The sequence below is a fragment of the Mobula hypostoma genome, unplaced genomic scaffold (assembly GCF_963921235.1).
Source record: "Mobula hypostoma unplaced genomic scaffold, sMobHyp1.1 scaffold_189, whole genome shotgun sequence".
Classification (NCBI taxonomy): domain Eukaryota; kingdom Metazoa; phylum Chordata; class Chondrichthyes; order Myliobatiformes; family Myliobatidae; genus Mobula; species Mobula hypostoma.
In genome coordinates, this window is record NW_026948247.1 from 19527 (window position 1) to 40078 (window position 20552).

The following is a 20552-nucleotide window of genomic DNA, read 5'->3' on the forward strand; positions in this document are numbered from 1 at the left end:
TGTTTTATATTGTTCATTTGTATCCTATATGATTGGGAATTTTACCATTTAAGTGTCAACTGACTTTATAATCACTTATGCCAATTATATCAATGTATTCCTAATAACTTTGTACCATTACCATGTTATGTTTATTTTTATGAAACTAATAAAGAGATTGAAAAAGAAAAATAATTCTATCTGCCAACTTTCAGTCCATTTTTCCAGCTGGTCCAGATCCCCCTGCCTTCCTTGCTGTCCACGACATGTTCTGTGTCATCCTCAAACTTGCTGATCCAGTTGACCACATTATCATCCAGATCGTTGATACAGATGACAAACAACAACAGACCCAGCACTCTGGCACTCCACTAGTCACAGGCCTCCAGTCAGAGAGACAACCATCTGCCACCACTCCCTGGCTTCTCCCACAAAGCCAATGTCTCATCCAGCGAGCAGCACGTGGAGGGAGAGGACTTCAAGGGACCTAATTTAAATCAGCATTGTGTTCAGCACAGACTGGGGAGGGGACAAGAGAGAATGTCTGGGGTGGGGTTCGGCTGGCCAGAGGTGTAGACAGGGTCCGCAGAGAGGAGGCACCTGATGAGATCCTCACTGTCGTGGTTTCTTCCTTTCCTGGTCTCCCACCTTTCAACGTCAATGGGCTCCCGTGGGGAGGGAGTTCCGGGCCTTAGATGGAGTGAACGCGAAGGAACGGTGATACGTTTCCGAGACGGGGCCTGTGAGGGGAACCTGGGGACGATGCTCTCGGTGGGAGAGGTGGCGGGTTCGGGAGAGTTAACCAGGGTGCGTTTTGTAGACCGTGTACTCCGCAGCCTCTGTCTAACATCATTTGTTCCCACCAGATTTACAAACTGGCTCTCCGCTCCACGTTGACAAATACAGGTCTGTGCAAAAGTCCCAGGCAACCGAGCGATATATTTATGTGCCTAAGTCCTTTGCACAGAACTGTAGAAAGAATTTGTTGTATTGCTGACCTCAATGTCCCAAAAGGCCACTGGAGTACTTTAAATACAGTTATTTCTGTAATTTGCTAACAGCAAACTTCCACCTGCCACATTTAAATAAATATGAATATATTTTCTGGATCTGCCTGAAGGAGGAAATGAGTGATATAATTTTCTCGATAAAATGATGTTGTGACCATTCGCATGGTGAATAGAGGGGATCAGTTTTGAAGGACTCATTACAACTCAGATGAACGACAGATGGAAGACCGTGATCGCTCACGTCATACAACACGACACATGATGACGATGATCGGTCTGGAACAGTAATTCTGATCGCTCATGTCATACAACACGGCACACGACGATGATGATGATCAGTCTGGAACAGTAACTGATCGCTCACGTCATACAACACGGCACACGACGATGATGATGATCGGTCTGGAACACTGTAGATTCACTCTCCACAGATGCTGACTGAACTGCTGAGTATTTGCAGCACATCTCATTTTAGTTCAGAGTTTCAACCACCTTCTCTCTGTTGCTTGTCAAGCCATGCAACAAATAGCTCGATAATTTGTTTCCCGTGATTGCCCAGAAAACTAGTAAGGGACAATTATCCGTCCCCCGCTGTGTGGTGGAGTTACACTCAGTACAGGAATGGAACTGACTTTTAAGATTCATCCGTGTGGAAACTCTGTGTGTTCATCCTGAGGGGTGCTCAAGGACACAGTAGTGTAGTGGTTAACACAACGTTTTACAGTACCAGTGACCCGGGTTCGATTCCCATCATATGGTAGTGTAGTGGTTAACACAACGTTTTACAGTACCAGTGACCCGGGTTCGATTCCCATCACACGGTAGTGTAGTGGTTAGCACAATGTTTTACAGTCCCAGTGACCCGGGTTCGATTCCCATCGCACGGTAGTGTAGTGGTTAACACAATGTTTTACAGTACCAGTGACCTGGGTTCGATTCCCATCGCACGGTAGTGTAGTGGTTAACACAATGTTTTACAGTACCAGTGACCCGGGTTCGATTCTCACCACAACATTCCCAAGATTATTACCTTTGTGGTCCTGCTTCTCAGCTTGCTTCCTATCTCCCTGTATTCTGCTTTCAGGACCTCCACCCGTTTTCTACCTCTATCGTTGGTACCAATATGTACCACGATCTCTGGCTGCTCACCCTCCCATTTCAGGATATTGTGGAGACGCTCTGAAACATCACGAACCCTGGCACCTGGGAGGCAAACTACCATCTGTGTTTCTACTTCCTTGCCCACAGGATCGCCTGTCTGACTCCCTGATAGAGGTCCCTATCACTGCTACCATCTCTCCCTTTCCCTACCCTTCTGAGCCACAGGGCCAGACTCTGAGCCAGAGGCACTGTTGCTTCCCCCAGGTGGGACCACACCCCCACCAACAGCACTCAAAATGGAGTACTTACTGTTAAGGGGGACGGCCACAGGGGTACTCTCCAGTATCTCACTCTTGCCCTTCCCTCTCCTCATCTTCACCCACTCAGCTGTCTCCTGTGACGAACTGCCTGTAGCTCCTGTCTGTCACATCCTCACTATTCCAAACAAACCGAAGATCATCGAGCTACAACTCCAGTTCCCTGACTCGGTCTCTGAGGAGCTGCAGCTCGATGCACGTGGTGTAGATGTGGCCGTCAGGGAGGCTGGGAGTCTCCAGGACATCTCACATCTGACACCTGGAGCAGAAAACTGGCCTCGCTATACTCTTGTTAGAGGGGGAACTGTTTGAACTCTGATAATAAATGTACGTTGAACTTTGAAGTCAGCACTGATTGCTGTCTGCTCTGTCTGCCTTCGCGTTTCAGCTCGTTCTACCGGAATATTCCATCCACGGCCTGTTCTGTGTCATGTTCACCTGTGCGGGAGAGTGGGTGACCCTGGGACTGAACATTCCTCTACTGTTCTACCATCTCTGGAGGTGAGTGTCTGCTGCGGGACGTGCTCACAACTTCCTGGGGCAGTTGTCCCAAAAACTCACCGACACCAGGACTGAGGGATTTCAGATCCAGATCCTCCACACCGTCCCATCACACACTCCCGGGGTCAGACACAGAGTGAATCTCCCTCCACACCGTCCCATCACACACTCCCGGGGTCAGACACAGAGTGAATCTCCCTCCACACCGTCCCATCACACACTCCCGGGCTCAGGCACAGAGTGAAACTCCCTCCACACCGTCCCTTCACACACTCCCGGGGTCAGACACAGAGTGAATCTTTCTGCACGCCGTCCCATCACACACTCCCGGGGTCAGACACAGAGTGAAGCTCCCTCCACACTGTCCCATCACACACTCCCACGGTCAGACACAGAGTGAATCTCTCTCCACACTGTCCCATCACACTCTCCCGGGGTCAGACACAGAGTGAAGCTTTCTCCACACTGTCCCATCACACACTCCCGGGGTCAGACACAGAGTGAATCTCCCTCCACACTGTCCCATCACACACGCCCAGGGTCAGACACAGAGTGAAGCTCCCTCTACAATGTCCCATCACACCTTCCCGGGGTCAGACAGAGTGAAGCTCCCTCCACACCGTCCCATCACACACTCACGGAGTCAGACACAGAGTAAAGCTCCCTCCACACCGTCTCATCAAACACTCCCGGGATCAGACACAGAGTGAAGCTCCCTCCACACTGTCCCATCACACACTCCCGGGGTCAGACACAGAGTGAATCTCCCTCCACACCGTCCCATCACACACTCCCGGGGTCAGACACAGAGTGAATCTCCCTCCACACTGTCCCATCACACACTCCCGGGGTCAGACACAGAGTGAATCTCCCTCCACACTGTCCCATCACACACTCCCAGCGTCAGACATAGCATCGGGCTGTTCTGATTCAGCTGGTAGAAATCGAGGAAAAACTGCTGTATTAAGGTCGTGAGATACATTGGACATGATTCGAATTGTCTCTTGGACATGTGAGTGAGAGGCTGTTTTAGTGTGGAAGCTTCATTTGGAGTTTTTCCGCCAGTTTGTAGTCGGTTTGTTGGCGGCTGCTAACTGTGTAGCACCCAGCTGCGGCCGCTGGCAACTCGCCAGGAAGCCGTTTCGCTCCAAAAACCGGAGACAAATGCCGTTGTTCCCCCACTAACATCGGGACAACGTCTTTCCACCTTTATCGTCATGATTCTTGTTCGGTGTAGGGGCCGGAGCATCTGTTGAGAGGTCTCGACCTCTCACGGCCTGGGAGCTCTGCAGGACCGACGGGGCCTTTCCTGGCGCTGGAATTTCTGGTGCCGAGCCAGCAAGGTACTGTCGAGGACAAACTTTTCCGGCCAGTTACTCGACTCGCTGCAGGACTTTATAACCGGCACTGTCGTGTATTTCTCGATTCGGAGATAGCGCCAGCATGCCGGACCGGTCTCCAGGGAGTTGCAGGCCTTCGGGGAGTTATGCAAAGGCAGCTGCCTCTCCAGCCTCGGGCAATGCCCTGTTTTGGTCGGTGAATGTAAAACACGGGGTGCAATGTATTTTGCATCCTGGAACTACTCTGGAAAAGTGTGCCGAGGCCATGGAGGACCGGGTGGGAAAGGATGTTATTTTGGCCACCGGAAGAGAGTTTGGGAAGGCAGAGTTTTATCTGAGGAATGATGAGTTGGTGCATCAGGCTCTCAGTAGGGGGATCACTGTGGAAACATCTTTTTACAGATGGAGCTGGTGACGGCCTCCACGTAACGCATCGTCCTCGGTCACATTAAACCTTTCATCCCCAACGAGGACCTGCTTCCCGCACTAGCCTGCTTGGGACAAGTAAAGTCGGAGATAACTGCCATCAGGCACAACTTTAAGAGACGCACCCTCCGCACCGTAATCTTGTTCCGGTGTCAGGTGTTCATACAGCTGGAACGGGAGGACAACGTTGAGGGCCGGTTTACAGTCCGGCATGAGGGGGCAGACTATCAGGTGTATTGGGGTTCTGAGCGCCCACGGTGCCATGCGTGCAGGGAGGTGGGGCACTTTCGGAGGGACTGTCCTAACACCCGGAACCCTAGGGAACCCACTTCAGGCACCAGTGCCCCAGCTACCTCTGCCCCTGATCATATTCCTGCGCCTGCCCCTGCTCCTGCCCCTACCCCTGTCCTTATTCCTACATCTATTTCAGTCCCTCGCCTGCCCCTGCTCCTGCCCCTACCCCTGTCCCTATTCCTACGTCTATTTCAGTCCCTCGCCTGCCCCTGCTCCTGCCTCTACCCCTGTCCTTATTCCTACGTCTGTTTCAGTCCCTGCTCCTGCCCCTGTGGTTCAGGCGGGAGATCTTGAGACTATGTGCAGGGAGATTCAGGTGGGGGACGGGGTGGAGCCTGTGCAGAGTAAGAAAGTGAGGAAGAAGTTCAAACACCCTAAGAAGTCGGCCCCCGAGACCGCAGAGCTCACGCCCATTTCCCCTGAAGTGGAGCGGGAGGCTCGGGGAAGTGCGCAAGCAGACGGGGTGACGGAAACAGAGAGCGCCGCCCCATCGGTGAAGCCTGCTCCTGTGTGCTCCTCCGGTGTGAAGAGGAGAAGGGAACGTTCCCGCAAGAGGGCAGGGGATGTAGATGCGGGGGAGTCCCAGGAAGGGGTGGGAATCCGGGCGTATGTTGGTTCCAAACCTGAGTCCCCAGATGCAGCCACCAGTCCTGGGGTAGATGGTGTGGTTGTGCAGAAAGCTTGTGATAGCCCTGTTTGCACAAATGAGACAGCCCTGGAGGCCTCCACCCAGGACTTAGTAGTAAGCGCCTCCCTGGAGGCAAGTGTATCGAATAGTGTAAGAAGAGACGAGACAAAGCTCTCTCATTCTCAGTATCAGGCTGCCTGTGAATCCCCTGGACCAAAGGTGCCGGGTTCCCCTTCATACCTGCCCCCTGGGGAGGACGATATTCTATGCACGCCGACCCCATCAAATAATGGCTTGCAGTGAGTCCCTGGGGATTATCCCTCCACTGTCGCAAATGTGGATGAGACTGATGCGACGGTGGAGCGAGCAGGTATGAGTGAGGTACCCGCTGCGCAGTGTGGGTCACAAGTGCGGCCGTCTATTAGAACACACGAGGAGAAAGATGGGGCATCTATTTGCAGTGACGGGTTGGAGGGAGACTGCTTTGATAGCGAGACATTGGACATCCTCACCCCTCCTGAGAAATCCCCACTGATACCGGTGGAGGAAATCAGAGATTTCATTCTCACCTCTGAGGGTGCAAAGCATCGGCCTAAACTAGCCGCGCTTCGCTGGTCTAGCATGCCGAGGCTGGTGGTCCCTGAGAGTCATCCTCAGACGGAAGGGGAAGGGGAAGGGGAAGGGGAAGGGGAAGGGGAATGCGGTGTCGGGGAACGACAGGCGGTAGCTGAAATCCTTCAGGGATGACCTGGTAAGGGACATCAGAGGGAGAAACAGCCTCGCTCCTACGGGGGATGGTGGGTCACAGCGTAGCGATGGTACCAGTCGGGCCCGGAAAGCAAAAAATATTCTTGGCTATCTTCGGGATAGTGTGGTTGAGGGCGCCTCCGCTCTCAGCGGGGAGGGTACTGGTGCTGAGGCCTAGTGTGCTCCCGACATGAGACTTACCATATCGAGTCTAAATGTAAACGGCAGCAGGGGTCCTCTTCGCAGGCATAACAAGCTCTCAGTCCTCAGCTCCAACTCTAGCGGGGTGGCGATCCTGTTGGCCCCGACCTTCCAGCCAGAAATCGTAAGGGTCCAAGGCGTTGTGCCCGGCCGTCTGTTCCACCTGGCTGTGCGCCTGGATGGCGTACCTTTGCATTTTATCAATGTGTATGCTCCGAGGCGCGGTGTGATACAGACGCGTCTATTCTGTCAGCTGTCCTCTCTGCTGAGTTCCATCAATCCTGGGGACTGCATCATCCTCGGGGGAGACTTCAATTGTACCCTCGAGGTGGAGGACCGCTCGGGCCTCCAACGTGACCCAGCATCGGCAAAAAAGTTAAAGGAGCTAGTCGGCTCCTTTGACTTGGTGGACCGCTGGCGGAATCTTCACCCCGACTCCAGCGCCTTCTCGAGAAGGGCTAGAGAGGGAGGTTCCCGGATAGACCACATGTCTATCTCTCGGGCCTACGTCTCCCGCGTATCGGCGTCCTCCATGCGACCAGTGTGGTGCTCAGATCATCACCTGATGGAATTTATTCCACTGCACCCTCGGGTGGGATCCGGGTATTGGCATTTCAACAACCAGCTGCTGGAAGACAGACCCATCTGGGATTCATTCCGAGCGTTCTGAGTCACCTGGAGGGAGAGACGGTGAGAGTTCTGCTCCCTCCGGCTGTGGTGGGATGTAGGCAAAGCCCACATCCGGTTTTTATGTCGGGAGTACACTAGGGGGTTGACATTGAGATTGAGTGGCTTGAGAGAGCATTGCTTGACCTGGAGTCCCGTCTTGGTCCGACCGCTGGAGACCAACAGCTATGGCAGGAATACCAGGAGAAGAAGGACGCGCTAAGGAATCTGCAGCTCCAGCAGTCCCAAGGTGCGTACGTGAGGTCAAGGATCTAAATGCTGCAGGATTGGGACCGTGGCTCACCCTTCTACTCGTTGGAGAAGTGGTGGGGAGTTCAGAAGCAGCTAGTGGAGTTGCTGGCTGCCGATGGCTCCTCCATCACGGACCCCGAAGGAATTAACAACGACGTCCGTTCATTCTATCGGTCCTTATTCTCGCCAGATCGGTCAAATGCAGAGGCGTGCAATGAGATCTGGAAAGATTTACCTAAGGTCAGCCCAGAGGACGCGGTGCACCTGGACGCCCCCCTGACTCAGGAGGAACTGTCCACTGCCCTTCGGCAACTCCGGAGGGGCAAGTCCCCTGGCTTGGATGGACTGAGTGTAGAGTTTTATCAGGCTTTCTGGGATGTGCTAGGGGTTGATTACAGCCTTGTCCTAGGGGAGAGCCTAGCCACCAGGGAAATGCCCCTCTCATGGCGGAGAGCTGTTGTGGTCCTAATGCCCAAGAAGGGAGACCTCCACCTGCGAAAGAACAGGCGGCCGGTCTCTCTCTTGTGCGCGGACTACAAGATCTTCGCCCGGGCAATGGCCAACCGTTTGTCATAAGGCAGTTGCTAGGAATGGACCCGAGTGCAAGACACAGACACTGAAGTACTAGGGACAGGACTAGGATACAGGGTGAGGGCAAGGACATGGACAGGAAAACCGGGAACCTGGAACAGGACCGGACAAGAGAGCTAGGAGCCCGGGCTTGGACTCTGAGCCAGACCCTGGGTCTTGCCTCTGGCTCAAACCCCAGAACTAGGCAAGGACGAGACTTGGCAGGAGGCAGGAGGCTGGAGACTTGAGGTGAGGCTTGGCAGGAGGCAGGAGGCTGGAGTCTTCAGGCTTGAGGCTAGAGGCTAGAGGCTTGGCTGGAGACTGAAGGCTGGAGGCTACTCCTGGGCAGGGCGTGGATCACCACCCGACGAAGGCAAGGGTTAGGAAGGGACAGAACCAACCATAGGTAACAGCAAGATGGCCTGGCTTACCCAATGGAGACAAGGGACAGGAAGGGACAGAACCAACCATAGGTAACAACAATACGGCGTGGTTTACCCGACGGAGACAAGGGACAGGAAGGGACAGAACCAGCCGCAGGGTAATGGCAAGACAACCTGACTTACCCGGCGGAGGCCAGGGACAGGAAGGGAGCTAGGTGTGGGGTGGCTCCAGGACAAGACAGCAAGACAAGACAAGGCTTCAGGCAATGCAGGTGAAACGAGAACTTCAGGTGAGCCGAGAGTTACCGGCAAGACAAGGCAGGGCTTCAGGCGAGGAAACAGAAAGCAGAAGGGATACAAGGAGTAAGGACAAGAACAATCCAGCAGCCATGCCCTGGTCTCCGAAGGTATTTATGCAGCCAGCCGCAACGAGCATCAGCTGCCTCAATTAGAGCTCAACAAGAACAGAAACAGTGTAGACAGGAAAACCTGGAGCAAGGGTTGATGGACCCGACTGTGAACTGGAATACGGACTTCATGGACCGGACCATGACACCGTCGTGGTTCAGTACTGAGACAGGTGATCCATCCTGACCAATCTTACACAGTCCCAGGCCGCTCCATCCAGGACAATGTCCGCCTAGTGCGGGACCTGATTCACCTGCTCCGGGAGTCTGGGTCCCCGGCAGCGTTTCTTTCTCTTGACCAGGAGAAGACTTTTGACCGGGTAGACCACAGTTTCCTGGTGGGCACCCTGCAGGCTTTTGGGCTCGGACCACATTTTGTGGCCCGAGTTGGGCTCCTGTACTCTGCCGCAGAGTGCCTAGTTAAGATTAATGGATCACTGACAGCGCCTATTCCCTTCCGAAGAGGAGTGCGTCAAGGGTGCCCCATGTCTGATCAACTGTATGCGATCTGTGTCGAGCCATTCCTCAGCCTTCTTCGACGAAGGCCGACGGGTCTGGTTCTGCGTGAACCGGACATGGAGGTCGTCCTCTTGGCCTACGCTGATGACGTACTCCTCATGACGACAGATCCCTGTGACCAGTGGAGGATGCACGAGTGCCAAGATGTTTTCTCGGCGGCGTCCTCCGCCAGGATCAACTGGACGAAATGTTCCGGACTCTTAGTAGGCCAGTGGCAGGTGGACTCCCTGCCGGAGGAGATGAGAGCTTTTGAGCGGAGCACCAGACGTCTTCTCTATCTGGGAGTCTACCTGAGTCCTTTTGGGGAGACCTGGCTGGCGAGCTGGCAGGACCTGGAGACAAAGGTCGTGGCCCGGCTGGGGCGCTGGTCAGGCCTTCTCAGGGTGCTTTCCCATCGAGGCAGGGTGGTGGTCATAAACCAGCAGGTGGCCTCCATGTTGTGGTACCGGATGGTCAACTTGGCACCACCTGCCCCCTTTGTCACGAGAATGCAGAGGAAGTTAGTGGACTCCTTCTGGGGCAACAGGAAACACTGGGTCTCTGCAGTGGTTCTGAGTCTCCCAGTAGGAGAGAGCGGACAGTGGCTGGTGTGTGTATGTACGCGACTGGCGGCTCTGTGCCTCAGGACTCTACAGAGATTCCTGTACACCAAGCACCCTCCCAGGTGGCACGTGTTGGCGACTTTCTTCCTCCGGAGGGGCTGCTGTCTTCACGAAGATATGCAGCTACCACCGGCGGGCATCGGCCGTGCTGCTTTGCAGAGGCTGCCCGGCTTCTATCAGGACCTACTGAGAGTCTGGAACATGGTTGCCTCAGGCCGGGAATCCCCTCCTCTGGCAGAGGGCGGGGTCCTGGCTGACCCTTGCCCTGCCTCAACGGATGTCGGTACGGCTCAGGTGTGTGGAACAACTCAGGCTGAGCTGCTCGTCGGGCCCAGGCCCCGCAGCCTTACCCGAGAGCCGAGTCCACACAACTTGAGCCATCTCTCCTCGACACCCACAATCCCGTTCAGGGATGCAAGCAGGAGGTATCTGTATGGGCTGCTGCTCCACACCCTCCACTTCCTGGCCCTTGTCCACCGTCCCGACACGCCATGGTGGTCTGTCTTTCCACCTGGGGGTGAGGGGGGGTCCCCAATGGAAGTCCCTTTACGAGGGAGTCCTTCCCATGCACCTTGGGGATCTCGGCTGGAGGGTGCTGCACAGAGCGGTGCCCTGCAATAAGTTCTTTAGTTTGTACACGGATAACCTGGCCACATGTCACTTCTGCGGGCTGGAGGAGACCGTGTTCCATATGTACACGGAGTGTGCGAGACTGCAGCCCCTTTTTGCATATTTGTGTGGGCTGCTTCTCGCCTTCTGGTTGCATTTCAGTCCCACCCTATTTATATATGGTCATCCAGTAAGGAGGGGGGCACAGAGGGACGAAGATGTCCTTGTCAACTTGCTCCTGGGACTGGCGAAAATTGCCATCAGTGGCTCCTGGAAAAGGGTGGCAGGAGGTTCTCCCCAGGCAGACTGCCTGGCAATGTTTAGGGGGTATGTTCGTGCTCGGGTGAATATTGAAAAGGAATACGCGCAGTCCATGGCGACCAGAGAGGTGTTCCGGGACCGTTGGGCCCGCGGGGTGTAATTGCCATCATTGATAGAGATGGTAATATACTGGTTTAACATGTATTGTCTGTTAGTAGTGAAGTAACTGTGTTAGTCACTGTTTTTGTACATATTGTATAGCACCGATATTTGTAATGAAGAATTTTGTTAAAAAAAAAGGGTCAGACACAGAGTGAAGCTCCCTCCACACCACCCCATCACACACTCCCAGGGTCAGACACAGAGTGATGCTCCCTCTACACTGTCCCATCACACACTCGCGGGGTCAGACACAGAGTGAAACTCCCTCCACACTATCCCATCACACACTCCCGGGGTCAGACACAGAGTGAATCTCCCTCTACACCATCCCATCACACACTCCCACGGTCAGACACAGAGTGAATCTCCCTCCACACCATCCCATCACACACTCCCGGGGTCAGACACAGAGTGAAGCTCCCTCCACACCACCCCATCACACACTCCCAGGGTCAGACACAGAGTGATGCTCCCTCTACACTGTCCCATCACACACTCCCGGGGTCAGACACAGAGTGAAACTCCCTCCACACTATCCCATCACACACTCCCGGGGTCAGACACAGAGTGAATCTCCCTCTACACCATCCCATCACACACTCCCACGGTCAGACACAGAGTGAATCTCCCTCCACACCATCCCATCACACACTCCCGGGGTCAGACACAGAGTGAATCTCCCTCTACACCATCCCATCACACACTCCCACGGTCAGACACAGAGTGAAGCTCCCTCCACACTGTCCCATCACACACTCCCGGGGTCAGACACAGAGTGAATCTCCCTCTACACCGTCCCTTCACACACTCCCAGGGTCAGACAGAGTGAAGCTCCTTCCACACTATCCCATCACACACTCCCGGGGTCAGACACAGAGTGAAGCTCCCTCCACACTGTCCCATCACACACTCCCGGGGTCAGACACAGAGTGAAGCTCCCTCCACACCGTCCCATCACACACTCCTGGGGTCAGACACAGAGTGAAGCTCCCTCAATTACGTCCCATCACATACTCCCGGGGTCAGACACAGAGTGAAGCTCCCTCCACACCGTCCTATCACACACTCCCGGGGTCAGACACAGAGTGAAGCTCCCTCCACACTATCCCATCACACACTCCCGGGGTCAGACACAGAGTGAAGCTCCCTCTACACCGTCCCATCACACACTCCCGGGGTCAGACACAGAGTGAAGCTCCCTCTACACCGTCCCATCACACACTCCTGGGGTCAGGGACATCACAGATTAATGTTTTCTCTCTGACGTACATATTTGTTGATGGACCATATTTTCGTTGGAAGTTAGGTTTCGCATTGTCCTTCCAGAGGGCAGTGTGACCCGCCTGTTCTCATTGGGAATAGTGGGTCTTGTTGAAGGATTCTGGATTTATCAGGGGCTGCTCTGTGTAACCACAGAGACAATGTTCCCCTCTGATTCCAGAGGATTGCTCTCAGGAGAAGGGGGCATCTGTGTAGACTGCACACGGACATGTTCCCTCTGATCTGATCAAAAATTCGGGTTATCATCGCTCACGTATGTCATTAAATTTGTTTTCCTTTTGCTGCAGCAGAACAGTGCAATACCTAAAATTACTGCAGTACTGTGCAAAAGTGTATTTAAACAGCAAAACACTACAATAATCAGGAATTCATAGGATCATTAGATTCAGGAGCAGAATAAGGCCATTCAGCCCATCGAGTCTGCTGCGCCATTCCATCATGGCCGATTTATTATCCCTCTCAACCCCTTTCCCCTGCCTTCTCCCCATTGATGCCCTGACTAATGAGGAATGTATCCAGCTCCACTTTAAATACACCCAGTGACTTAGTCTGTGGCAATCAGATTCACCACCAATACACATTTTCAAATTAACATACGATTATTACACACACAGACACACACACACAGACCCCTGAGGGGTCCCAAAGGGAATGTGGACAGATGGATCTGTCTTGGGGCAATAGACGTCTGCTGTTCCCTTTTTCCTTGGCACAGTGATGCAGTAGGTAGGAGAGCAGCCTTGCTGTGCCAGGGACCCGAGGTTCAATCCCCGCCCACCATCACCCCAGTCTCCCGGGTTTCCTCCCACATCCCGCTGATGTGCGGGTTTCTCAGGTTAATTGCCCACAGGAGGGGTACACTCTGCAGGGAGGCCATCCAAATGCCAAGTGCCAAGCGGATATCATAGACCGGACGGGTCGAATGGTCTCCCCATGAATCGTGGAACACTGTGGGGCCAGTGCACTGCCCCCCAGGGGAATCTCGGCATGCCCTCTGTGTAGAGAGCAGGCATTGCCACGTTGTGTCTGTCGGTAACCCAGCCGCCCCTCGTGTCTCCACAGGTACTTCCACCGGCCCGCAGACGGCTCGGAGCTGCTGTACGACCCCGCCTCGGTCATGAGTGCCGAGATCCTCAATTACTACCAGAAGGAGTCATGGTGCAAGCTCTCCTTCTATCTCATCTCCTTCTTCTATTACCTGTACAGGTGAGTGGCGACCTGGCCTCACGCAACGCAGAGTCAGAAACAGGCCACACGGTCTCTGCTGTGTGTGTGTGTGTGTGTGTGTGTGTGTGTCTGTCCTGTGTGTCTGTGTGTGTGTGTGAGTGTGTGTGTGTGTGTCTGTGTGTGTGTGTGTGTCTGTCTGTCTGTCTCTGTGTCTGTGTGTGTGTGAGTGTGTGTGTGTGTGTCTGTCTCTGTGTGTGTGTGTGTGTGTGTGTGTGTGTCTGTCTCTGTGTCTGTGTGTGTGTGAGTGTGTGTGTCTGTGTGTGTGTGTGTCTGTCTGTCTGTGTGTGTGTGTGCGTGTGTGTATGTCTGTCTCTGTGTCTGTGTGTGTCTGTCTCTGTGTGTGTGTGCGTGTGTGTGTGTCTGTCTCTGTGTCTGTGTGTGTGTGCGTGTGTCTGTGTGTGTGTGTGTGTATGTGAGTGTGTGTGTGTGTGTCTGTCTGTCTCTGTGTCTGTGTGTGTGTCTGTCTGTCTCTGTGTCTGTGTGTGTGTCTCTGTTTGTGTGTGTGAGTGTGTGTGTCTGTGTGCGTGTGTGTGTGTGAGTGTGTCTGTGTGCGCGAGAGTATGTGTGTGTGTCTCTGTGTGTCTGTGTCTGTGTTTGTGTGTGTGAGTGTGTGTGTGTGTGTCTGTGTGTGTGTCTGTGTGTGTGTGTGTGTGTCTGTGTGTATGTGTGTGTGTGTTATTTTGTGTGTGTCTGTGTGTATGTGTGTGTGTCTGTCTGTGTGTGTGTATGTGTGTGTGTGTGTGTGTGTGTGTGTGTGTGTGTGTGTGTGTGTGTCTGTGACTGTCAGTCTGTCTGTGTGCGCGAGAGTATGTGTGTGTGCACCTTTGAGTGGAAAATCCCACAGAAGGTAGTGGATTCTGCCCAGTCCATCACAGGAAAAATCCTCCCCACCATTGAGCACATCTAAATGAAACATTGTCACAGGAAAGCGACATCCATCATCAGGGACCCCACCACCCAGGATATGCTCTCTTCTGCCACTGCTCACATCAGGAAGGAGGTACAGGAGCCTCAGGTCCCACACCACCAGGTTCAGGAACAGTTATTACCCTCAACCAAGGTTGAGTGAAGTTATCCCCTCTGGTTCAGGAGCCTGATGGTTGAGGGGTAATAACTGTTCCTGAGCCTGGTGGTGTGGGACCTGAGGTTCCTGTACCTCCTTCCCGATGGAATCAGTTCAGAGTTGAGGTTATCCTCACTGGTTCAGGAGCCTGATGGTTGAGGGGTAATAACTGTTCCTGAACCCGGTGGTGTGGGACCTGAGGCTCTTAAACAGAAGAGGATAACTACACTCCTCTATTGAGATGTTTCCACAGCTGATGGTCTCACTATAAGGACTCTTCTATCCTGTTATTTCATGCTCTCCTTATTCATTGCTATTTATTTATTTTTGCATGTACACAGTTCGATGCCTTCCACACTCTGGTTGATCTTTCATTGATCCTATTTACAGTTCCTGTTCTATAGATTTGCTGAGTATGTCTGCAGGAAAACAAATCTCAGGGGTGTATGTGGTGACAAGTACGTACTCTGATCGTAAATTTTATTTTGAACTTTGAACTTTTTGGACTGTGGGAGGAAACGCACACATTTCACGGGGAGAGTGTACAGACCAGCTTGGAATTGAACTCTGACCACCCCGCCACCACTGGTACCAGCAATAGTGTTGTGCGAACCACTACATATACTGTTAATGACATTTACTTTCAACTTTGAAATTCAGAATGTCAGTCTGTCTGCGAGGTAATGTTGCAGATCGATAAAACTGTGCTGAGACCACATTTCGTCTGCATTCATTTCTGGTTTCTTTATTATGGGAAGAATGTGGAAATTTTAGAGAGGGTGCAGAGGAGATTCACCGGGATGCTGTCTGGATTAGAGAGGGTGCAGAGGAGAGAGGATGCAGAGGAGATTCACCGGGATGCTGTCTGGATTAGAGAGGGTGCAGAAGAGATTTACCAGGATGCTGCCTGGATTAGAGAGGGTGCAGAGGAGATTTACCAGGATGCTGCCTGGATTAGAGAGGGTGCAGAGGAGATTTACCGGGATGCTGTCTGGATTAGAGAGGGTGCAGAGGAGATTTACCAGGATGCTGTCTGGATTAGAGAGGGTGCAGAGGAGATTTAGCAGGACGCTGCCTGGATTAGAGAGGGTGCAGAGGAGATTCACCAGGATGCTGCCTGGATTAGAGAGGGTGCAGAGCAGATTTACCAGGACGCTGCCTGGATTAGAGAGGGTGCAGAGGAGATTCACCAGGATGCTGGCTGGATTAGAGAGGGTGAAGAGGAGAGAGGATGCAGAGGAGATTCACCAGGATGCTGCCTGGATTAGAGAGGGTGCAGAGGAGATTTACCAGGATGCTGCCTGGATTAGGGAGGGCGCAGATGAGATTTACCAGGATGCTGTCTGGATTAGAGAGGGTGCAGAGGAGATTTACCAGGTTGCTGCCTGGATTAGAGAGGGTGCAGAGGAGATTTATCAGGATGCTGCCTGGATTAGAGAGGGTGCAGAGGAGATTCACCAGGATGCTGCCTGGATTAGAGAGGGTGCAGAGGAGATTCACCAGGTTGCTGCCTGGATTAGAGAGGGTGCAGAGGAGATTTACCAGGATGCTGCCTGGATCAGAGAGGGTGCAGAGGAGATTCACCAGGATGCTGCCTGGATTAGAGAGGGTGCAGAGGAGATTTACCAGGATGCTGCCTGGATCAGAGAGGGTGCAGAGGAGATTCACCAGGATGCTGCCTGGATTAGAGAGGGTGCAGAGGAGATTCACCAGGATGCTGCCTGGATTAGAGAGGGTGCAGAGGAGATTCACCAGGTTGCTGCCTGGATTAGAGAGGGTGCAGAGGAGATTTACCAGGATGCTGCCTGGATCAGAGAGGGTGCAGAGGAGATTCACCAGGATGCTGCCTGGATTAGAGAGGGTGCAGAGGAGATTTACCAGGATGCTGCCTGGATTAGAGAGGGTGTTTTATGAGGGTAGGTTGAGCAAGCTTGAATTTTTTTTCTCTTTGGAGTGAAGGAGGATTAGAGGTGATTTTTAGAGGTGTAAAAGATGATACAAAGCACAGACCGAGTGGACAGCAAGAGATCTTTTCAAAGGGCAGAAATGGCTAATAAGAGGGGGCAGAATTTTGAGGTGATTGGAGGAAAGTATGGGGGTCGGAGATGTCAGATGTATGTTTTTTCCCCAGAGAATAGTGGGTGTGTGGAATGTCCTGCCAGGGGTGGTGTAGAGACAGATACATTAGGGACATTTAAGGTGATCGGGGGTAAGTGGTGGGTGTGTGGGACGTCCTGCCAGGGGTGGTGTAGAGACAGATACATTAGGGACATTTAAGGTGATGGGAGGTAAGTGGTGGGTGTGTGGGACGTCCTGCCAGGGGTGGTGTAGAGACAGATACATTAGGACATTTAAGGTGATCGGGGGTAAGTGGTGGGTGTGTGGAACGTCCTGCCAGGGGTGGTGTAGAGACAGATACATTAGGGATATTTAAGGTGATGGGGGGTAAGTGGTGGGTGTGTGGGATGTCCTGCCAGGGGTGGTGTAGAGACAGATACATTAGGGACATTTAAGGTGATGGGGGGTAAGTGGTGGGTGTGTGGAACGTCCTGCCAGGGGTGGGGGTAGAAACAGATACATTAGGGACATTTAAGGTGATCGGGGGTAAGTGGTGGGTGTGTGGAACGTCCTGCCAGGGGTGGGGGTAGAGACAGATACATTAGGGACGTTTAAGAGACTCTTAGACAGGGACATGGATGATAGAAAAATGGAGGGTTATGTGGCAGGGAGGGGTTAGATTGATCTGAGAGAAGGTTAAGAGGTCAGCACGACCTTGTAGGCCGAAGGGCCTGTATTGTGTGGTATTGTTTGATATTCAGTGTCTGTGCCCCCCGAGGGGGAGCAGGTGTTGTAGTGTGGTGAATCACGGGGCGTGGGGGGGTTGTTGTGCGGGAGAGCACCAGTCTGAGTGGTGGATGAGGGAGCTGGTGTGGAATCCTCCCATGGGTGGAGAGATTACTGAGACAGCCCCAACACAGGCACAGCTGGGTGGTGCAGTTTGCAGGAGATCGGCCAACGGTGACGTTCAAACTGTCCCTGCTGAAATACTGAGCATTATACTCTGCTGAACTGCGATCACAAGTCATTTCACCCTTTCTTAAGCAAATGAGTTTTTGTATCCCTGGGAGAAATTTCCCGTGAAATGAGCAGATTGTAATTTGGATAATGTTAGAAGCAACACACACAAAATGCTGCAGGAATTCAGCAGGTCAGGCAGCATCTATGGGAAAAAAGTACAGTAGACGTTTCGGGCCGAGACCCTTCAGCAGGATTTCATGAGGAGTGTCTCACAAACTCAATCACTCCAACTGACTCTCCCCACATGCCGAGCCCTTTCCCACAGACACCGACACCGTCCTTTTCTGAGACTCTCCCCACCCACTGAATCCCCTCCCACAGCCGATACACATCTTCCCCTTGACCCCACTTCCTGCTTTCCGCAGGGATCGTTCCCCACACGACTTCCTTGTCCACTCGTCCCGCTCACGGATCTCTTTCCCGGCGCTTACCCTTGCAAGCAGAACAAGTGCTACACCTGCCCCTACACCTCCTCCCTCACCACCATTCAGGGCCCCAAACCGTCCTTCCAGGTGAGGTGACACTTCACCTGCGAGCCTGTTGCAGTTCATATACCTGGACCGGAGCTCCCAGAGTGGCCGACCGTATGTCGGTGAGACCTGGCGTTGATTGGGAGACAGCTTCGCTGAACACTAATGCTGTGTCTGCCAGAAAAATCTCGATCTGAATTCGCCGACAGACACTCTCCCCGTCACTGACTCACCCCACACGCTGAATCCCCACGGACACTCTCCCTGTCACTCATTCACCCCACACACTGAATCCCCACGGACACTCTCCCTGTCACTCATTCACCCCACACGCTGAATCCCCACGGACACTCTCCCCGTCACTGACTCACCCCACACGCTGAATCCCCACGGACACTCTCCCTGTCACTCATTCACCCCACACGCTGAATCCCCACGGACACTCTCCCCGTCACTGACTCACCCCACACACTGAATCCCCACGGACACTCTCCCCGTCACTGACTCACCCCACACACTGAATCCCCACGGACACTCTCCCCGTCACTGACTCACCCCACACACTGAATCCCCACGGACACTCTCCCTGTCACTCATTCACCCCACACGCTGAATCCCCACGGACACTCTCCCCGTCACCGCCTCACCCCACACACTGAATCCCCACGGACACTCTCCCTGTCACTCATTCACCCCACACGGTGAATCCCCACGGACACTCTCCCCGTCACTGACTCACCCCACACACTGAATCCCCACGGACACTCTCCCTGTCACTCATTCACCCCACACACTGAATCCCCACGGACACTCTCCCCGTCACTGACTCACCCCACACACTGAATCCCCACGGACACTCTCCCCGTCACTGACTCACCCCACACACTGAATCCCCACGGACACTCTCCCTGTCACTCATTCACCCCACACACTGAATCCCCACGGACACTCTCTCCGTCACCGCCTCACCCCACACACTGAATCCCCACGGACACTCTCCCTGTCACTCATTCACCCCACACACTGAATCCCCACGGACACTCTCTCCGTCACCGCCTCACCCCACACACTGAATCCCCACGGACACTCTCCCCGTCACTGACTCACCCCACACACTGAATCCCCACGGACACTCTCCCTGTCACTGACTCACCCCACACACTGAATCCCCACGGACACTCTCTCCGTCACCGCCTCACCCCACACACTGAATCCCCACGGACACTCTCCCTGTCACTGACTCACCCCACACACTGAATCCCCACGGACACTCTCCCCGTCACTGACTCACCCCACACACTGAATCCCCACGGACACTCTCCCTGTCACTGACTCACCCCACACATTGAATCCCCACGGACACTCTCCCTGTCACTGACTCACCCCACACATTGAATCCCCACGGACACTCTCTCCGTCACCGCCTCACCCCACACACTGAATCCCCACGGACACTCTCTCCGTCACCGCCTCACCCCACACACTGAATCCCCACGGACACTCTCCCTGTCACTGACTCACCCCACACATTGAATCCCCACGGACACTCTCCCTGTCACTGACTCACCCCACACATTGAATCCCCACGGACACTCTCTCCATCACCGCCTCACCCCACACACTGAATCCCCACGGACACTCTCCCCGTCACCGCCTCACCCCACACACTGAATCCCCACGGACACTCTCCCCGTCACTGACTCACCCCACACACTGAATCCCCACGGACACTCTCCCTGTCACTGACTCACCCCACACACGGAATCCCCACGGACACTCTCCCCGTCACTGACTCACCCCACACACTGAATCCCCACGGACACTCTCCCTGTCACTCATTCACCCCACACGCTGAATCCCCACGGACACTCTCCCCGTCACTGACTCACCCCACACACTGAATCCCCACGGACACTCTCCTTGTCACTCATTCACCCCACACGCTGAATCCCCACGGACACTCTCTCCGTCACTGACTCACCCCACACACTGAATCCCCACGGACACTCTCCCTGTCACTCATTCACCCCACACGCTGAATCCCCACGGACACTCTCTCCGTCACCGCCTCACCCCACACACTGAATCCCCACGGACACTCTCCCCGTCACTGACTCACCCCACACACTGAATCCCCACGGACACTCTCTCCGTCACCGCCTCACCCCACACACTGAATCCCCACGGACACTCTCCCTGTCACTGACTCACCCCACACACTGAATCCCCACGGACACTCTCCCTGTCACTCATTCACCCCACACGCTGAATCCCCACGGACACTCTCCCCGTCACTGACTCACCCCACACATTGAATCCCCACGGACACTCTCTCCGTCACTGACTCACCCCACACACTGAATCCCCACGGACACTCTCCCCGTCACTGACTCACCCCACACACTGAATCCCCACGGACACTCTCCCCGTCACTGACTCACCCCACACACTGAATCCC

At 53.9% G+C, this 20552-nt stretch overlaps 1 protein-coding gene across 1 annotated transcript in view; it reads left to right on the forward strand.

Moving 5' to 3' along the window:
* The first annotated feature begins 1289 nt into the window (after window positions 1-1289).
* Window positions 1290-20552, forward strand: part of LOC134342166 (protein cornichon homolog 2-like) — a 43793-nt gene continuing 24530 nt past the window's right edge. The window contains exons 1-3 of the mRNA XM_063040141.1: window positions 1290-1337; window positions 2796-2908; window positions 13319-13462. Coding sequence (XP_062896211.1) covers window positions 1290-1337; window positions 2796-2908; window positions 13319-13462 — 305 coding nt within the window. The remainder of the gene's footprint in view (window positions 1338-2795; window positions 2909-13318; window positions 13463-20552) is intronic.